General features: G+C 36.4%; 1 protein-coding gene across 2 annotated transcripts in view; it reads left to right on the top strand.

The window, feature by feature from the left end:
* Positions 1-1,636: 1,636 nt before the first annotated feature.
* Positions 1,637-19,842, top strand: part of LOC123561667 (tax1-binding protein 1 homolog) — a 41,047-nt gene continuing 22,841 nt past the window's right edge. For both annotated transcript variants that reach the window (XM_045354179.2, XM_045354178.2), the window contains exons 1-8: positions 1,637-1,793; positions 5,685-5,763; positions 8,406-8,646; positions 9,468-9,694; positions 12,138-12,533; positions 15,228-15,416; positions 17,171-17,308; positions 19,513-19,641. In XM_045354179.2, coding sequence (XP_045210114.1) covers positions 5,686-5,763; positions 8,406-8,646; positions 9,468-9,694; positions 12,138-12,533; positions 15,228-15,416; positions 17,171-17,308; positions 19,513-19,641 — 1,398 coding nt within the window. In that variant the 5' untranslated portion in view covers positions 1,637-1,793; position 5,685. The remainder of the gene's footprint in view (positions 1,794-5,684; positions 5,764-8,405; positions 8,647-9,467; positions 9,695-12,137; positions 12,534-15,227; positions 15,417-17,170; positions 17,309-19,512; positions 19,642-19,842) is intronic.

The raw sequence follows: 19,842 nt of genomic DNA, 5'->3' as shown, positions 1-19,842 counted from the left end.
TGATGAAATAATGCACGCGCACAGAGGTGCACCTGGGGTCTACCTACACCATCAAAGCTGGAAAGTCAACATATGACCTTAGAATTTGATTAAACTCTGATTTTTCAAAACTTCAAAATATGCTAAGAAGATTCAGCAAATAAAAATGATACGGTCGAGTGCTTGATATTTTGCTAGATTGATTTGAAAACTTTGGACCTCACGCAATTTTTCATAATGGGAGCCTATTGGAAAATCGCAACTTTCATAACATTTTCGCGAATAGAAATTTTTCAACAATGTAGATTTTTAATGAAACTGCTCACAGTCGTAAATAAACATATGGCCTATAATATGGTGAGATAAAATGTATAAGTCCGTGTGCTTTTTCTTTTTTTAGATATTTGGCCATGATTAAAGTAAACCGCCTGTTTCAAGCTAATTTTAAGACATTATTTTTTAATTATTTAACGTGTCAGATGTTTTAATATCATAGTTTAACTTTAGAAAGATAGTAACAGTGCCATTTTAATAAATTTACTCACACGTTGCCATTAATTCATAAACTGATTTTCATTTCCGTACGCCGAATCCAGTCTTTACTCTACGTTTTCCGGATAAATGACGTTACGCCATCACTTCCAGTTTATCAAACGTGCAGATATACCTTAAAAAACAAAGACAAATATCTAACAGGGAATGCCACATACCAAAAACGCAGCCTCCCCAAAACGAAACCTACAGCACGCAGACGTGCACACCAAAAACACACACTCACACACACACACATGCACATATACGCGCTCACAAACAAAGCCAACACATGAGGACAAAACGAACAAACAAAGGAACACAGTGGGACACCGCCTTGGAACGGTCATTGGCAAAAACGCCACTGTGGAGCTTAAACCGATTTATGGTGCGCACCCAAACTCACCTTTACCCCCACCATGTTCCAAAGACACGGGACAGTATAAATAAAAGTAATCCCCTCCAAGTGAATCTCTAACACACGTAATGGAAACAAAAAGGCATGGCATGTAAAACACAAAAATGCTCGTGTATAAATATATAAAAGTAAACCTTTAGAACCAAAAACGTATGTACTCAATGCCTTTTCAGAAGACAGAGCAACAACACCCTTAAGGGCCCGACGAAACAGGCCAGAAGACAGATATCAAAACAGTTCAGTCCTGGTAGGATTTAAAAACTGCTTATCATAGAGTCCTCCCCCTCTTCCGTCAAACACAGTCAAAGAGGGAAGCGTAGTGTCCAACTGTAAACAGGTTGAACACTAAACATGCTGTAAGTCTCAAAACAGTTGGGTCGTAAACCCAACAAAAACAAAACAAAAAAGATGTATTACTAATAAGCTTTGATAATGTGGCAGTTGAGTCCAATACGTCCAGGGGCGTTCAAAGATAATCCGTCACAGATCTATTGCAAAGCAATTATTGGATTTACCTTTACTGGAAAATAAACAGCGTCAATTGTATTGAGGTCAACTGCCACATTATCAAAGTTTATTAGTATAAATAGCTATATCTTATTTTCGTGAAAATAACCATTTCACACTTTATGCCCTTTTCGCTTCATTTCGTTATTTATCGTGATCCAGACGGGATTACGATCTTTTGTGAAAAGACTTTCAGAATATGATGCAATATAGAAAAATGTGTCTCATTCCAATGACGTCAAGAACCAAAATAAACATGGAAAAATTACGTTTCGTTTGCTAATGTCATTGTTATTTTTGCAGTAATTATTGACAAGTTTCGAGTTATATACAGTGTTTAAACCAGACAGTGTATTTGGTAATATGATTTCTTTATTTTAAGGCTTATTACGATAGAAATCACAGCAGATGTCAAAGAATCTTTTGTGTAATTTTTGTTCCTGGTAACGTTCATTTTTTAAATTTATAATTTTCACAATCCCGATTCTCATTGCCTGATCTAGTTCTGAAGCTAATTTTATTATCTGATGGTCAGAGGTCCGTGACAACATATACAGTCTACTCGGGCATTCCGAATCAGTCTAAAATTCGGGCCACTCTAAACGTTTTACAGCTGATGACAATGATATTTAGGAAAATGGTCATGTTTGTAATCTTTAATCATCTGTGCATATTAAACAACCATATCATTTACCTACTTTTCAAGCGATAAACTCAGTTTAAGTATGTTGCATTTACCTATATTTCAAGCGATAAACACAGTTACCATAGATATGGCTCTAGTGACACAGTAGTGTTACAATAATGAATAAGCGGACATTTTTATTCACATGAACTGTATGTCTGCATGGTTCTGATGGAATGTGGGACTTTATGTATCAGTCCACTTATGTACCAGCCCTTTATGTACCACTTTATGAGACTTTATGTACCACATATAAAATAAAATAAAATTTTAAAAAAATCCAGCATTAATTGATCTCTATGAATTGTTCCTTATTCCAATTTTGTGAAATGCATTGTTAAACTGTTTAATCACTTTAAATATTTAATTTAAGTCAATTTAAAATGTTGGCCCATATTGTTGATTTAATCAACAATTTCACAGTAAATTACAACCAAATTATCACCTATTATCACCTATGCACAATAGGTATATAGAAAGTATAGCTACTATATAATATATGTGGTACATTAAGTCTCAAAGTGGTACATAAAGTACCTGGTACATAAATGAAATGGTACATAAAGGGTCGCACCCGTTCTGATGTTACATTTTGTTACTGAGACACAGAACATTTGTTACTGGTAACAAAAATACTAGGATATGTAGCAACCACCAGATTTAGGCCATATATGTGTTGTCATCATCATCATATCCTGTGTTTATTTGTCAACTGTTGCGAGTGTCCCAGTAACTAGAGTGGCAGCAGGTGGCTAGATTGTTTAACACCCAGTCTCCATGCTTCTCTGTCATGTGGGTCAAATTCAAAGCTGTCAAGGTTGTAAGCCTTCAAGTCCCCCTTGACGCATTCCAACCAGGTCTTTCTATGTCTCCCACGTCCTTTGGAGTTTGGTATGGACATACTCAAGATTGAGTTGATGCATGAGGATGCACGAATGACATGGCCATATCACCTCAGGCGTCTGGTGCGAATAGCCTCTGTCACCTCCTGTAACCCCAGCTTTGCGTACAGTGCTGCTATGGGTACATTGTCATTGGGTTTGATGCCACAGATCCATCGGATCATTTACCTGTCGTTTCGACGGAGCCGCTGTAAATCTGGAGCAGAAGGCGCCCACGTTTCACTACCATGCAGTAGGGCAGAACGAACACAGGCATTGAACACTTTTCCACAAGTCTTGAGGGATACATGCTTGGAAGTCAGAATTGGCAAGAGTTTCTTAACCTTTCCCCAGGCAGTACAACATCTGGAAATGATGGCAATTTCACAGCCTCCAACAGCACACAGCATGTAGCCAAGATAGCAGAAACTGGCTTCCACGTCAAGCAGAGTACCATCCACATCTACTTGAGTGACTGGTCTACCATCAATTGGCCTTGCCTGGCCACAGCATCTAGGACATACGTATGATGGATTGGCACTCAGTCTTCCTATGATGCCACTGCACTTCTTGTGAACCCAATGTCTGCACTTGGAACATTCGATGGAGTTTACCCCAACACCACTTGGACAGACCGCGCAAGGAAAAGCATCGGAGTCTCGCATATAGGAGAGTTGTATACAGGAGAGATCGTCGTGACGTCACGCTTTAACACCTGTTTATCTGGTGGTGGGCTAAACAAAAACATTAATGTTTACAAAAAACATGGACGCTCGGCGTCTGCCCACCCAACCTTTGTCTTATCAGTTCTAAAAATAGAAAATACAACTGATTTGAATACAAACACGATCTCTCCTATTGATTCGAGTTGATCATTTTTGCCGAGAAAATATAGAGCTGCTGTCTTCAAGAGACTTTTACTTAATTGTCAGGTGATGTACACATTTAAATAATACATGGACATCAGGGCTTCGAAATTTGTTGGTTTTGGACCGATTTTCAACTTTTCAGACTGATTCCTGAAGTGAAAAAAAAAAAAAAATCGGTCCGTTAAAAATGGAGAAAAAGTATAAAATTTGGTCTGAAATCTCAATAAATGACCATCTGCAAAGCAGGAAATTGTTGATTGCACCCTCGGATAATCAATAAACGTGTCAAATGTTCTGACTGTCAGCTTGGTAATCGGTCCATAATTAGCATGTGGCGCTACAGTGCTCGAGTGCGCGGTACACCCTTTAATGTTTGCGGCTAGCTGATTACAGTGTTTCACAGGACCCGAAATGTGTTTGACTGGACCAAAAAGCTTTAGACTAGGACCCGCTTTTTTATTTAGACCATTAGCCAGCGGCCAATTTATCAAATCGGTCTTAAAAAATAGTTTCAAAAGGAAATCCATTTTGATTACATCAGAAGAAAATATATAAGTTTTCAAAACATAGTTGCTTATTGCAGTACATTGCCAGAGAAATGAAATATCTGAGTAGATTGATTGGTACCATGATTAGGACGACCAATCCGCGTGACCTTTTGGTACCCTATACACGGGAAAATCGCTCTCAGCATTCACATAAACTACACATTTAGTCCGTGACAGAGCACTCTAAAAATACTGAGAATGTTTGACAGAAACTTTGTGTCAAGTGCAATGTATTTTATTAAAATCTGTTAAATAATCAGAAACATCGTGATGTACCTGTGGTGTATACGGTAACGAAGTCACGTGCGTTGGCCTTTAGACTCGATAGGTGCAAACAAAACAATGCCTTGGCAGTTTTATCCCAGCAAGTATATCTCGGAAAAAAACATCGAAATTTAAACAAAGTAACGAGCTACTGCATATAACACTAAAATGACTGTTTTCATTATATGGGAACTCGCGATGACAGGTAATTCATTTTTAATGCATGACATTATACTAACTTTACTCTATCACATTTTACGAATATAGTATATATGTATAATACGATGGGTGGGATAACGCCGATGTCGCAATTTCGTTTCAGACCGATTTGGTTTTCAAAATTTCCGAAGCCCTGATGGACATGGTGTATAATATATACCTATCACACTATAGATATATAAATATTTTAACATTATATATAAAAAGTTGTTTATATTAAACAAAAGTCATTAAATATGGGGTATTCCGAATCACTGTACTTATGTCTGTTCTATTCTATACCAAATAGTTGTTTATATATAACATTTATACCTCACTTCCCTTTCATCGCCGTTAAATATTTACTAGTGTTACCCATTTCATTTAAAAATGCCTTGGACTCGTGTCAATAGTAAGTCTGAACCATTTTACATGCTACTATGTGTTATACAGAATGGCAGTTTGTCTCCATGTTGAAACTGTAACAATAAATATATACAGCTTTCATTATGGGCTTATTTTTTTAATTCAAAATAATTATTTTTTGTGATCTACTGATCATGAAGATTTTCTAACATTCCTATTAAAGAGCATTTCATTTGAAAACTAGTAGACTGTAAACATCTCTGAGCTGAATTTTTTTAAGCTACATGTATGCCTGATCAGCTCAATCGAGCTATTATTTACTAACATAACAAGTTAATTAAGCCACTAGTTTACCTGGAATCTATGTTGACTAATTAGGTTACGATGAGAAGATATACAGAAACAAATCCAGTAAAGATATATATGCTATATTTATAGAATGATGAGTGAATCGGAGAAGGAGCCTGTGGTTATAGATGAGGTAGTGACACTTGACACAGAGGGTACTGAAGTAAAGGTAAGTTTATATCTGACACTGAACATGGAGGGTACTGGAGGAAAGGTCAGGTTATATCTGACACTGAACAATGAGGGTACTGAAGTAAAGGTCAGTTATATCTGACACTGAACATGGACGGTACTGAAGCAAAAGTAAGTGTATAACTGACACTGAACATGGAGGGTACTGAAGTAAAGGTTTATAAAGTATATATATATATCTGACACTGAACATGGAGGGTACTGAAGTAAAGGTTTATAAAGTATATATATATATCTGACACTGAACAGGGACGGTACTGAAGCAAAAGTAAGTGTATAACTGACACTGAACATGGAGGGTACTGAAGTAAAGGTTTATAAAGTATATATATATATCTGACACTGAACATGGAGGGTACTGAAGTAAAGGTTTATAAAGTATATATATATATATCTGACACTGAACAGGGACGGTACTGAAGTAAAGGTAAGTATATATATCTGACACTGAACATGGAGGGTACTGAAGTAAAGGTTTATAAAGTATATATATATATCTGACACTGAACAGGGACGGTACTGAAGTAAAGGTAAGTATATATATCATAATCTGACACTGAACATGGACGGTACTGAAGTAAAGGTTTATAAAGTATATATATATATCTGACACTGAACAGGGACGGTACTGAAGTAAAGGTTTATAAAGTATATATATATATATCTGACACTGAACATGGAGGGTACTGAAGTAAAGGTTTATAAAGTATATATATATATCTGACACTGAACAGGGACGGTACTGAAGTAAAGGTAAGTATATATATCTGACACTGAACAAGGAGGGTACTGAAGTAAAGGTTTATAAAGTATATATATTTATCTGACACTGAACATGGACGGTACTGAAGTAAAGGTTTATAAAGTATATATATATATCTGACACTGAACAGGGACGGTACTGAAGCAAAAGTAAGTGTATAACTGACACTGAACATGGAGGGTACTGAAGTAAAGGTTTATAAAGTATATATATATATCTGACACTGAACAGGGACGGTACTGAAGCAAAAGTAAGTGTATAACTGACACTGAACATGGACGGTACTGAAGTAAAGGTAAGTATATATATCATAATCTGACACTGAACATGGACGGTACTGAAGTAAAGGTTTATAAAGTATATATATATATCTGACACTGAACATGGAGGGTACTGAAGTAAAGGTTTATAAAGTATATATATATATCTGACACTGAACAGGGACGGTACTGAAGTAAAGGTAAGTATATATATCTGACACTGAACAAGGAGGGTACTGAAGTAGAGGTAAATATAGATCTTGATATATATCTTGACACTGAACAAGGAGGGTACTGAAGTAAAGGTAAATATATATCTTGACACTGAACAAGAAGGGTACTGGAGTAGAGGTCCATTTATATCTGACACTGAACAAGAAGGGTACTGAAGTAGAGGTCAGTTTATATCTGACACTGAACAAGAAGGGTACTGAAGTAGAGGTCAGTTTATATCTGACACTGAACAAGGAGGATACTGAAGTAGAGGTCAGTTTATATCTGACACTGAACAAGAAGGGTACTGAAGTAGAGGTCAGTTTATATCTGACACTGAACAGGAAGAGTACTGAAGTAGAGGTCAGTTTATATCTGACACTGAACAAGAAGGGTATTGAAGTAGAGGTCATTTTATATCTGACACTGAACAAGAAGGGTACTGAAGTAAAGGTCATTTTATATCTGACACTGAACAAGGATGGTAAATATATACCTGACACTAAACAAGGAGGGTACTGAAGTAAGGTAAGTTTATATCCTCTGACACTGAACAAGAAGGGTACTGAAGTAAAGGTAAATATAGATCTTGACACTGAACAAGAAGGGTACTGAAGTAGAGGTAAATATATATCTTGACACTGAACAAGAAGGGTACTGAAGTAGAGGTAAATATATATCTTGACACTGAACAAGAAGGGTACTGAAGTAGAGGTCAGTTTATATCTGACACTGAACAAGAAGGGTACTGAAGTAAGGTAAGTTTATATCCTCTGACACTGAACAAGTAGGGTACTGAAGTAAAGGTAAATATAGATCTTGAAATATATATCTTGACACTGAACAAGGAGGGTACTGAAGTAAAGGTAAATATAGATCTTGACACTGAACAAGAAGGGTACTGAAGTAGAGGTCAGTTTATATCTGACACTGAACAAGAAGGGTACTGAAGTAGAGGTCAGTTTATATCTGAAACTGAACAAGGAGGGTACTGAAGTAAAGGTCGGTCTATATCTGACACTGAACAAGGATGGTACTGAAGTAAAGGTAAATATATATCTGACACTAGACAAGGAGGGTACTGAAGTAAGGTAAGTTTATATCCTCTGACACTGAACAAGGAGGCACTGTAGTACATGTAATAACATTATCAAATCAACAGAAGGCTACCTTGAAACTTAAGATTTGCAATAAGTTTTTATGTGTTGCCTTTAAATAAAGTTATTATTGATATTCTTGTTATTATTATGTTGTTATATTTGGCATCATACATGTGCCAAGAAATAGCACAATTCTGTTTTGTCCTCTTGTTTTACACTAAAGTCATATTAGATTAAAAATAGTGTTAAATGAGTTATTAAACTATTAAATGATTTGTTTTAGTGTGCCAGAGCCGAGTTTGCCACAGTAGTATTTCATAATATTGCCGAGACATACCCAGAGGATGCCCATATTGAATGTAGATATACTGTGACCTCTGACCTTGTTCCAACCACCCGGGACTATGTGGCCCTGTATAAGGTTGGCTGGATGTCTCCTAGGGACTACATCTACTATGAGTGGGCACCAATACCGAAGGATTATAAAGTTGGATGTGATGCTGACTCGAGTGTTATGTTTCCAGGTTTGCCACAATGATTTTATGAGATTAATCTTTAGGGAAAAACTTCCTTTTTTAATCAGCTAATGTCAGGAAATAAGTATATTTCCTACAAATAAACAAAAATAATTCAAAGAATAGTAAGGTAGACAGTCGTATGTTGGTCTGTCTGTCAAATTTGGTGGGAAACGCCTTAAAAAAATCATTGTTTTATTTCAACTCACTTTGATAAAAAGGCTCAGCACCAAGCTTTTAATTTCTTTTAAATAATTTTTTATGATTTGGGTTTGAGGTTAGGACTGAAGAATCTTTGGAGTTTCTGGTCCTCTTAAATTATGGTTAAGACTAATGAGTTTATCATTCACTTAACCGGCATATATTTTCATGTACATGTATTTAATTATTTTCATATCATTGTAGTTTCTAGTAGTGGAATGGTAATTGAGTGCTTGGTCCTTGGCAATTTTTGGGGTTTGGCTAGACTTTGTCCTCACTGATTGTTGTTTTCTCAAACTTTGCACATGTATATACACAAATATCTATTTAAAAAGTATTAAATGGAACAATGTTGTTTCTAAAACTTAGTGCACATTTACACAAATATCTATTTAAAAAGTATTAAATGGAACAATGTCTCTAAAACATAGTGCACATGTACACAAATATCTATTTAAAAAGTATTAAATGGAACAATGTCTCTAAAACTTAGTGCACATGTACACAAATATCTATTTAAAAAGTATTAAATGGAACAATGTCTCTAAAACTTAGTGCACATGTACACAAATATCTATTGAAAAAGTAATAAATGGAAAAAATGAATTAACAATTTTCCTAATTTTTAGCCCACAAACTTCCTAAAGACGATGGAGAATTCTACCAGTTCTGCTATGTATCGAGCTCGAACCAAATAAGAGGTGCAAGTACGCCATTCCAGTTCCGTCGGCCAGGAGCCGATGACTTTGTTGAAGTGGAAGATGAAGAGACAAACATGCTGGTGATAAGGTCCAAGACCATTTACCTGGAGGAAAATTTGCAACAAGCCCAGTCCCAAAAACAGAAATTAATGGAGGTAAAGTGAATTACAATTGGATAAAGCTATATGAGACTGACGTTTATATTTGAAAACAGGGCTTCGGAAATTTGCCGGTTTGTTGGTTTTGGACCGATTTTTGACTTTTCAGACCGATTCGTGAAGTGAAAAAACGAAAAAAATCAGTCCCGTAAAAATGGAGAAAAGTATAAATTTCGGTCTGATATCTCAATACACAATCACCTGCCAAGTAGGAAATTGTTGGTCGCACCTTCAGATAATCAATAAACGTGTCAATCGGTCTGATTGTCACTTTGATAATCGGTCCGTAATTAGCGTGTGACGCAATCAGTGCTCGCGTGGCACATCCTTTAATGTTTGCAGACAGCCGACTGCAGTGTATTAAACATTTTTGACTGGTTTCCTAACGTTTCTGACTGGATCCAAATCATTTCGATGGGGATCCACTTCTTTTATTTAGAATCCGACGGATGGTTTATTTCAAAAGGCTATGTTTGATCACGGTAACAAACAAATGGTCGCTGCATTTAATCAAAGAGCTATATTATAGGTCTTTGATTTAATGAGACATCTCACGGAAAACCGATAAAAATAATTTTTATAATTACTTGATTTGAAAAATTACATGATTCTTTTGTTGGGGCTCCAGTTGAAACAAATGCAGAAAATCGTCTTTGCAACCCGACTGTACAAAAAAGAAAAAAATGGACGGGCAACCACGAATGATAAAGAAAACCGGAGTGGCACTGTTTATCAAATCGGTCTTTTAAAAAACGTTTCAAAATGAAATTTTGTTTACATCAGAAGAGAACATATAACTTTATAAAATGTAGTTGTTTATTGAAGTACAATGTAAGTGAAATGAAATATCCGTGGCCAACCCGCGTGACGTTTTGGTACTATACATGCGGGAAATTTGATCTCAGCGTTCAAATAACGTACACATTCGGTCCGCGGCAGAGTATTCTTTAAATACTGAGGCTGTTTAGCAGAGAATATGTGTCGTGTAACTCACTTTGACGCATTGTATTTTATAGAATTCCGTCAAAGAATGAGGAAACATCACAAAGTATCTGCCGTGTATACGGTATCGAAGTCACGTGCGTTGGCTTTTAGACTAGTTACGCACACGGTGTCAATGCCTCGTATTATCTCGGAAAAACATCGAAATTTAAACAAAGTAACGATCACACATAACACTGAATAACTGTCTTCATTGTATGGTAACGCGTGGTGACTGGTAACTCAGTTTCAATGCATGACATGCTTATTTCTTTACCCTATCACGTTTTACAAAATATGTAATATTGGGAATGCGGTGGGTGGGGTAGCGCTGATGTCAGGATTTTCGTTTCGGACCGATTGAGTTGTCAAAATTTCCGAAGCCCTGTTCGAAAATATAAAGTGTTACTTCGTAGTACCTATATAAACATAAAATTATCGTGTTTATGTCTGTAAACAGTACTGTTTAAAAGGTTTAGAATAGAACACAGTATAAATTTAAGCACAGTATAAATGTGTATTTGCACTAAAAAGCAAGAAGAGTTTTTAACAAATTACTTCGACATTTAATTGTGAATGTAGCTGTACAAACACAGTAAGTTATACATTAACTCATGTTAAATTCATTGCATGAAGATTTTCAACATTTTGAGCTAGTACGGAAAAATAAACCATTTAGTGAAAGATGCACATAGGATATCTTTAATTACAATCTGGGAAAACTTCTTTTAGTGACATTGACTTTTTACTGGAAGTAAGGTATCACAACGTTTTCCAGGGTCAAACTTCTGTTTATAAATCTAAATTTTATGTAAGCAGTTTCAAACATCACACTATATGTGAAACTTCATACCATCCTAAAATTAGTCACAACTTGAGAGGGAACATAATGGTTTTTCTTTTTGCAATTTAAATCTTGAATTCTGAAGAAGTTTTCAATAAAACAGAGGCATGTTTAAAATATCCTCTTGGAAAAGTTGAATACCACTTTTCCAGTTTCAGATGGAAAGGTCACTGATTTTCTCTTCCATTCTTGTACCATGGCAGCACTTTATCTTCCTTACTTGTTAAATTTTTAAGTGTACTTTTCAAAACTCTCAGCTATCTTAATATAAGGAAAATAATGAAAAGGGAAATAAATTTAGGATTTTTTTTAGTTCCAAAATGATGTCATTAATGAGGAAACTTATATTGATATAGATACAAGTTGAGAAATGTACAATATTTTGGATGTTTTTAAGTGGTCTGTGATGCTAACTGACAGCACGTTCTGTTTTATTAAGGTCATACAATAATTAGTACTAGTGTCTGATGAACTTTTGTGACAAGTTCCTGGCATTTATTTTGATAAAAGAACTTAAAAGGTATTGTAATTGTTGCTCAGTGATCTTTTCCCAACCTTTATTACAAATCTGGCTAAGGAAAATGGTTTTCCTATAAATAATGAAAATTATTACAGGCCCAAGAAGCACTTCAGAAAGAAAAAGATATTATCATCTCAAAATATCAAGAAGTCAAAAATCAGTTGGTAACCATGGAAACAGAATGCGTGACATTGAAAGGTCGTCTGTCAAGTAGTGAAAATACAGTTGAGCAGCTGAAAATTGAGGGTCGGGATATGGTCACAGTGAGGGATGAGTTACAGAAAAAGATTGACAAGCTCAAGAAAGAACAAGTGACCTTGAATGAGAGGATAAATTCACTGACCGCTGACCTTGATGCTGCAAATATGACCATTGGTAGGGTTACTGACGAATTGAAAGCTAAAAAGAAAGAATTGGTGGAACTGCAGTCAGAAAAAGATGAACTTTCAGGAAAAAATGCTGTTCTTGAAGAGCAAGCTGAAATGTTTAAGGTTAGTTGAAATGTATAGGTTTTGTGATCTGTAGAAATGTTCAAAGGAGAATGTACATGTACTGGTATCACAAGTAATTGTTAATACTCAATTTCTCACATCATGTTGATCAATTAGCTTCTAATATCTGAAATAGGTTAAATGTGTTTAATATTGTGTATGTGTAAAAAATAGCAGTATATCATTCTGATGGATCAAGCTTAGATTCTCATAAAAATTTTATTATGTTTTTAGCTCACCTGTCACAAAGTGACAAGGTGAGCTTTTGTGATCGCGCGGTGTCCGTCGTCCGTTGTGCGTCAGTGCGTGCGTGCGTCCGTCCGTAAACTTTTGCTTGTGACCACTCTAGAGGTCACATTTTTCATGGGATCTTTATGACAGTAGGTCAGAATGTTCATCTTGATGATATCTAGGTCAAGTTCGAAACTGGGTCATGTGCCATCAAAAACTAGGTCAGTAGGTCTAAAAATAGAAAAACCTTGTGACCTCTCTAGAGGCCATATATTTCACAAGATCTTCATGAAAATTGGTGAGAATGTTCACCTTGATGATATCTAGGTCAGGTTCGAAACTGGGTCACGTGCCTTCAAAAACTAGGTCAGTAGGTCTAAAAATAGAAAAACCTTGTGACCTCTCTAGAGGCCATATATTTCACAAGATTTTCATGAAAATTGGTTAGAACGTTCACCTTGATGATATCTAGGTCAAGTTCGAAACTGGGTCACGTGCCATCAAAAACTAGGTCAGTAGGTCAAATAATAGAAAAAACCTGTGACCTCTCTAAAGGCAATTTTTTTCATGGGATCTGTATGAAAGTTGGTCTGAATGTTCGTCTTGATGATATCTAGGTCAAGTCAAAACAGGGTCACGTGCGGTCAAAAACTAGGTCAGTAGGTCTGAAAATAGAAAAACCTTGTGACCTCTCTAGAGGCCATATATTTCATGAGATCTTCATGAAAATTGGTCAGATTGTTCACCTTGATGATATCTAGGTCAAGTTTGAAAGTGGGTCACGTGCCATCAAAAACTAGGTCAGTAGGTCATGTAATAGAAAAACCTTGTGACCTATTTAGAGGCCATATTTTTTATGGGATCTGTATGAAAGTTGGTCTGAATGGTCATCTTGATGATATCTAGGTCAAGTTCGAAAGTGGGTCACGTGCCTTCAAAAACTAGGTCAGTAGGTCAAATAACAGAAAAACCTTGTGACCTCTCTAAAGGCCATATTTTTTATGGGATCTGTATGAAAATTGGTCTGAATGTTCATCTTGATGATATCTAGGTCAAGTTCGAAATAGGGTCATGTGCGGTCAAAAACTAGGTCAGTAGGTCTAAAAATAGAAAGACCTTGTGACCTCTCTAAAGGCCATACTTGTGAATGGATCTCCATAAAAATTGGTCAGAATGTTCACCTTGATGATATCTAGGTCAAATTTGAAACTGGGTCACGTGCCTTAAAAAACTAGGTCAGTAGGTCAAATAATAAAAATACCTTGTGACCTCTCTAGAGGCCATACTTTTCATGGGATCTGTATGAAAGTTGGTCTGAATGTTCATCTTGATGATATCTAGGTCAAGTTTGAAACAGGGTCAACTGTGGTCAAAAACTAGGTCAGTAGGTCTAAAATTATTAAAATTGTTTGACTTCTCTAGAGGCCATATTTTTCAATGGATCTTCATGAAAATTGATCTGAATGTTCACCTTGATGATATCCAGGTCAGTATCGAAACTGGGTCACGTTTGGTCAAAAACTAGGCCAGTAGGTATAAAAATAGAAAAACCTTGTGACCTCTCTGGAGGCCATATTTTTCATGAGATCTTCATGAAAATTAGTGAGTATGTTCACCTTGATGATATCTAGATAAAAATTCAAAACAGGGTCACGTACCTTCGAAAACTAGGTCAATAGGTCAAATAATAGAAAAACCTTGTGACCTCTCTAGAGACCATATTTTTCAATGGATCTTCATGAAAATTGGTCAGAATTTTTATCTTGATAATATCTAGGTCAAGTTCAAAACTGGGTCACATGAGCTCAAAAACTAGGTCACTATGTCAAATAATAGAAAAAACAACGTCATACTCAAAACTGGGTCATGTGGGAAGAGGTGAGCGATTCAGGACCATCATGGTCCTCTTGTATTATATATGTTATTATAAATGGTAACAAAAAAGCCATTTAAAACGGTCATTACGACCTCTATTGACAAATCCAAAATGGCGCAGTGCACCTCACGCACCATAATCATAATGGCCCCAGGTAACCGGAACGTCAATGCGTTCTGACGTTGACGTCATGTAGCAACGTCATTATGGCGGGTGAAAGGGTGCTGAATCATTTTCAGATTGATTGTCAAATATTGATGGCACTGTTGATGAAAAATAAATACAAATGATGCTTAGGCCCTATAAGTTTGTAGAAAAAAATATTTAAAATGAAAATACCAAGATGAATATGAAGCGAAGGTATATAATAAAAAGGTCAGTAAATGGCTGGTTGTGCCTTCTCGCCATAATGACACACCTAGTTTCATAATGACCAGTTATGACATTAGGTGTGCCTGTGCCACTATGGCAAGAAGGCACAACCAAGCCCTATATTAACCTCTTAAAAATCCTCCATGTGCCTTTCTGCCTACACACAGGAATTGACTGCCTCTTTATTCAAACATATGACATAACTTTACTTTCAGAAACATGCTGAAACTACTGAGACTACAGTAGATCAGTACAGCAAACTGTCTGAGACCTTAGAGATCAAATACGCCCAGCAAGAATCCTTGGTTGACCATCTCAAGCGTAATGTTGAAACACTGTCTGCTGAATTAGAGGATAATAGACAAAATCTAGAGAAACAAACAGCTGTTAACAAACATGATAAGGTATGAACAAATTTACAGGTTTATTTAAGAAATGATATATTCCAAAAAGTGATTTGTCATTCAATAAAATCATTGTTTAGAGTTCAGATGTGAAAACATTATATCACGAGTGTCAGCCCAATTGATATTATAATACGCTTCTGAACGACAAACATGACAAACTGTGATTTTATTTAGTAGCAAATCAGTTTGAGTTAAATTATTGAAATTCTAACATGTTATCAAGAATTATTATGTACATTCTTGGTGACATCCACCAAATATTTGTCAGTTTTGTGTGTGTTTTTTCTTTTCCAGCGCGCCACTATAATGATTGCAGCTATGACCTATTAATTGTGATGTCGAAACAGTGAATTATTGCATAAAACACACAGTTCTCAGTCTTCTATGTTTCATAGGAAAACAAAGTGTGTTCTGTTAGAATTACTTGTAATTTCTAACTTCCTTTGATGTTTATTGAGTCGGCTAAAGGCTGAAAGCCTTTTGACGAGTTCTTGCTGTTCAGCGATTCTCTAAATGGACCGAATAACATGTGAAGAGATGTAGTTCCATTAGATTTCTCAAACTTCAAACAGTTCACTGCATGAATGAAGTTAAGTTGTGTCAATTCCCTTTGCTATGACCAATATACGATGTAATCTGTCATATTTATGACTTGTAATTTTGCAATACTCGAATGTAACTCATTAAGCATATATGTGCATTTTAAGAATTGCGCAGGCTTACAAAGCGAAACATCCAGCGAAAGACAAAAGATAGTTCCACAGGGCTCCAGATAAGATGCGTATTAGCATAAATTACGTATAGAAATAATGCAAATACGCATGTCTAATAATTTCTAAGGGTATAAAAACGTATATAAAATTACAGAAACGCACACAATGCTTTTTTAAAAACAAAATCTGAATCATCTGGATGCGTTAGGTAACATAGCCGATCAGCCTTAATTCTCCCACATTGAACGTAAACACGCATCGTATGATTTCTATAAACTTTGCGTGGGTTGAATTTTGCAGTCAGTAAACGGATAAATTATCGGAAGAAGAAGCTCTTACTGGTTTGTTTAGTTACTACTGATATTAAAAATGATTTTAATTCTTATTTTTCGAGAAATAAACAAATCGGCAAAACATTAAATTGTATTTTCTTGTAGTTTTTGAAATCGAAAGTGGATCGTCTATGTTTGGCTGCTTTCACGAAACGAAACAACTTTTTTATGAAAAGATTTAAATAAGAGGTAATTTAACCGTAAACTTCAATGTCAGATACTGTCAATTGCTGCTAAATGTCTTCGTATCATCACAATTTGTAAAATATATTGTTGAAACTGGAGAAAAGTGTAATCGTATCCGGATATAATATTTTGGGTAAATATCGAGCTGTGTTATGAAATTTTAAGAAAAAAACTAAAAACAAACTGAAACTGGTAGACTATACTGTCAGTACATCAATCTTTAGCCGACTCAGGCCCTTCAGGCCTTTGATTCTTATTGCTGCTGATACTGTTTTCAGTGATATTTGTGTTATGTGGTTTATTTATCGATCCTCATTTTGTTCTGCAGGAAAGGGTTGCAAACCTGGAACTATGTTTTGTCCCATGTGCATGTTTGTTTGTCTAAATCTTGAGCTACATTTTGTACAAGGTTTGTTCCAATATCTCAAACTACATTTTGTCCCACGTATGCTTGTCTTTACTTAATCAAGTATAATTGTCTGAATCTTGAACTATATTTTTCTCCATATGTTTTTGTTAGGAAAGAGCTGAGAACCTAGAAGAGCGCCTAAAGAATGCTGAGGATAAATTGATGGCAGCAGAAGAGAGTAAGACAATTTTGCAGAAAGAAATCACGACATTCGAGATCACACAGCACGAGATGAGTAGACAAATAGAAGTATGTTTCACATCTTTATTTTCTTTTGTTCAATCATAAATTTTGAATTTATTTTAATTTATCACCATGCAGTTAAACTTCAGTTAAGCTTCTTATGCAATGAATACCATAAAAATTGCATTTTTCTCATAAAACTTCTTTTTTATGCCCCCGAAGGGAGGCATATTAGTTTTCAACTGTCCGTTCGTTCGTTCGTTAGTTCGTTCGTCACAACGTTAACTTTTTGCATGAAGGCACTTTACTCGCGAACCACTGCACCCAGGACGTTCAAACTTCGCATGCTGATAGTACTTATTGAGTACACCACCCCTACTGACTTTGGGGTCACCAGGTCGAAGGTCAAGGTCACAGGGGCCAACGTTAACTTTTTGCATGAAGGCACTTTACTCGCGAACCACTGCACCCAGGACCTTCAAACTTCGCATGCTGATAGTACTTATTGAGTACACAACCCCTACTGACTGGGGTCACCAGGTCAAAGGTCAAGGTCGCAGGGGCCAACTTTAACTTTTGCATGAAGGCACTTTACTCGCGAACCACTGCACCCAGGACCTTCAAACTTCGCATGCTGATAGTACTTATTGAGTACACACCCCTACTGACTTTGGGGTCACCAGGTCAAAGTCAAAGTCACTAGGTCCAAAGGTAAGCACTGCATGAGGCATTTTCACCATTAGACTACAAACTTCCTCTGTTTTTTGGTTATAGGGACCCACAAATGGGGACAACCAGGTTACAAATCAAGGGGGTCAATTGTTAACTTTTTGATTTAAGACACTATATGCAAACCACTGCACCCAGGACCTTCAAACTTGGCATGCTGATAGTACTTATTGAGTACACGACCCCTACTGACTTTGGGGTCACCAGGTCAAATGTCAAGGTCACTAGGTCAAAGGTCAAGGCACCGCGGGGGCATTTGTCACCATTAGTGACAGCTCTTGTTTTTGCTTATTTTGGGCATGCACAAATGGGAAAAACATGTACAAACAAGGGGAGTCTAATTAGCATATGTTATTGATGGTTGAAGCACATTTTTGGAATGCTCTTCCAGGTTCAAAATAAATAGAAAATAGACCGGAAACAAATTTAGCCAAAGGAGGAAGATCCAGGACTTAAAAACTCATTTAATATGCATTGTCAGTCTTCTTACCTTAGTTACTGTCTTGATACATGCATAAGGCCTTATGTGTCAAACATAAACATAAACATGATGCTGAAAGTGTATCAGTTGTAAACATTGATTCTGAAGGATTTTTTAGTTTCTATTGAAAGGTTAGGGCTGTTTACTTCAAATCACCTTCCGCCCGCCCGCTTAGCTCAGTAGGTAAGAGCGTTGGTCTACGGATCGCGGGGTCGTGAGTTCGATCCTCGGGCGGGGCGTATGTTCTCCGTGACTATTTGATAAACAACATTGTGTCTGAAATCATTAGTCCTCCACCTCTGATTCATGTGGAGAAGTTGGCAGTTACTTGCGGAGAACAGGTTTGTACTGGTACAGAATCCAGGAACACTGGTTAGGTTAACTGCCCGCCGTTACATGACTGAAATACTGTTGAAAAACGGCGTTAAACCCAAAACAAACAAACAAACAAAAATCACCTTCCACTCACTGCTGGATGGATCTTGACCAAATTTTGGTTGTAGCATCCTTGAATGGACCTATCTCGAGGTTATTCAAATGGTTCCACTTGACTTGTTTAAGGGGCAGCCAGAGCTAATAAATCTTGAAACAACAACTCCTTATTAATTGCTTTAGGATCTTCACTAAACATGGTCCATAGCATCCTTGGACCTTTCACTGCACTTAAGGACTGTTTGAGCTTTAAAAGGAGAACTTTTTAAGTAACTTCTTCTCATCAACCACTTGATGGATCTTCACCAAACTTGGTCAAGAGCATTCTGTCAAGTTTGTGTAAATGGTTCTGCTTGACTTCCTCATTCTTGCAATGTTCCTATCTCTTGTATTTCATGATGGCTGTTTTTCATACCAAACAAAATTGTTGTTTTTAATGGTATATTTTTAAAGTCAAATGGTCATGATCAGGTGAGCATCTTAGGGCCATCATGGCACTCTTTTTACATAGTAAGTGTCTTAAGATAGAAAGCACAATTTCAAATATCGGTGATATATCCGTTAGGTGGTCTTGATCACAGTACGCTTAAAGGAATTCTTTTCTAGTTATACAACATGATTATTTCAGGTATCAAAGACAGAATGTGAAAGTCTAAAAAAGAAACTGGTTACTCTAGAGGAAGATTTCACACAGAAAACTCAGATACAAACTGCAGAGATGGAACAAACTCTCAATGATGTTTTATCTACTGTACAGGTATATATCATGTTTTATGCTTTAAATTTGAAATTCTAAATGTTTAATTTGAGTTTGAGCCTGACTATTTGAATTATATGGAGTCCGAGAGCTGTGGTACACATCCTTGTGTGGGTGTCCTTGTCTGCATCCAGATTTGGTCAAAATGTTTTGATGCACTTGCTCTCTGATGAGCACTATTGGGCCATCATGACACCCTTG

This window comes from Mercenaria mercenaria, chromosome 10, assembly GCF_021730395.1.
Source record: "Mercenaria mercenaria strain notata chromosome 10, MADL_Memer_1, whole genome shotgun sequence".
In the NCBI taxonomy this organism is placed as follows: domain Eukaryota; kingdom Metazoa; phylum Mollusca; class Bivalvia; order Venerida; family Veneridae; genus Mercenaria; species Mercenaria mercenaria.
This window is presented reverse-complemented; position numbering and strand designations above follow the sequence as displayed.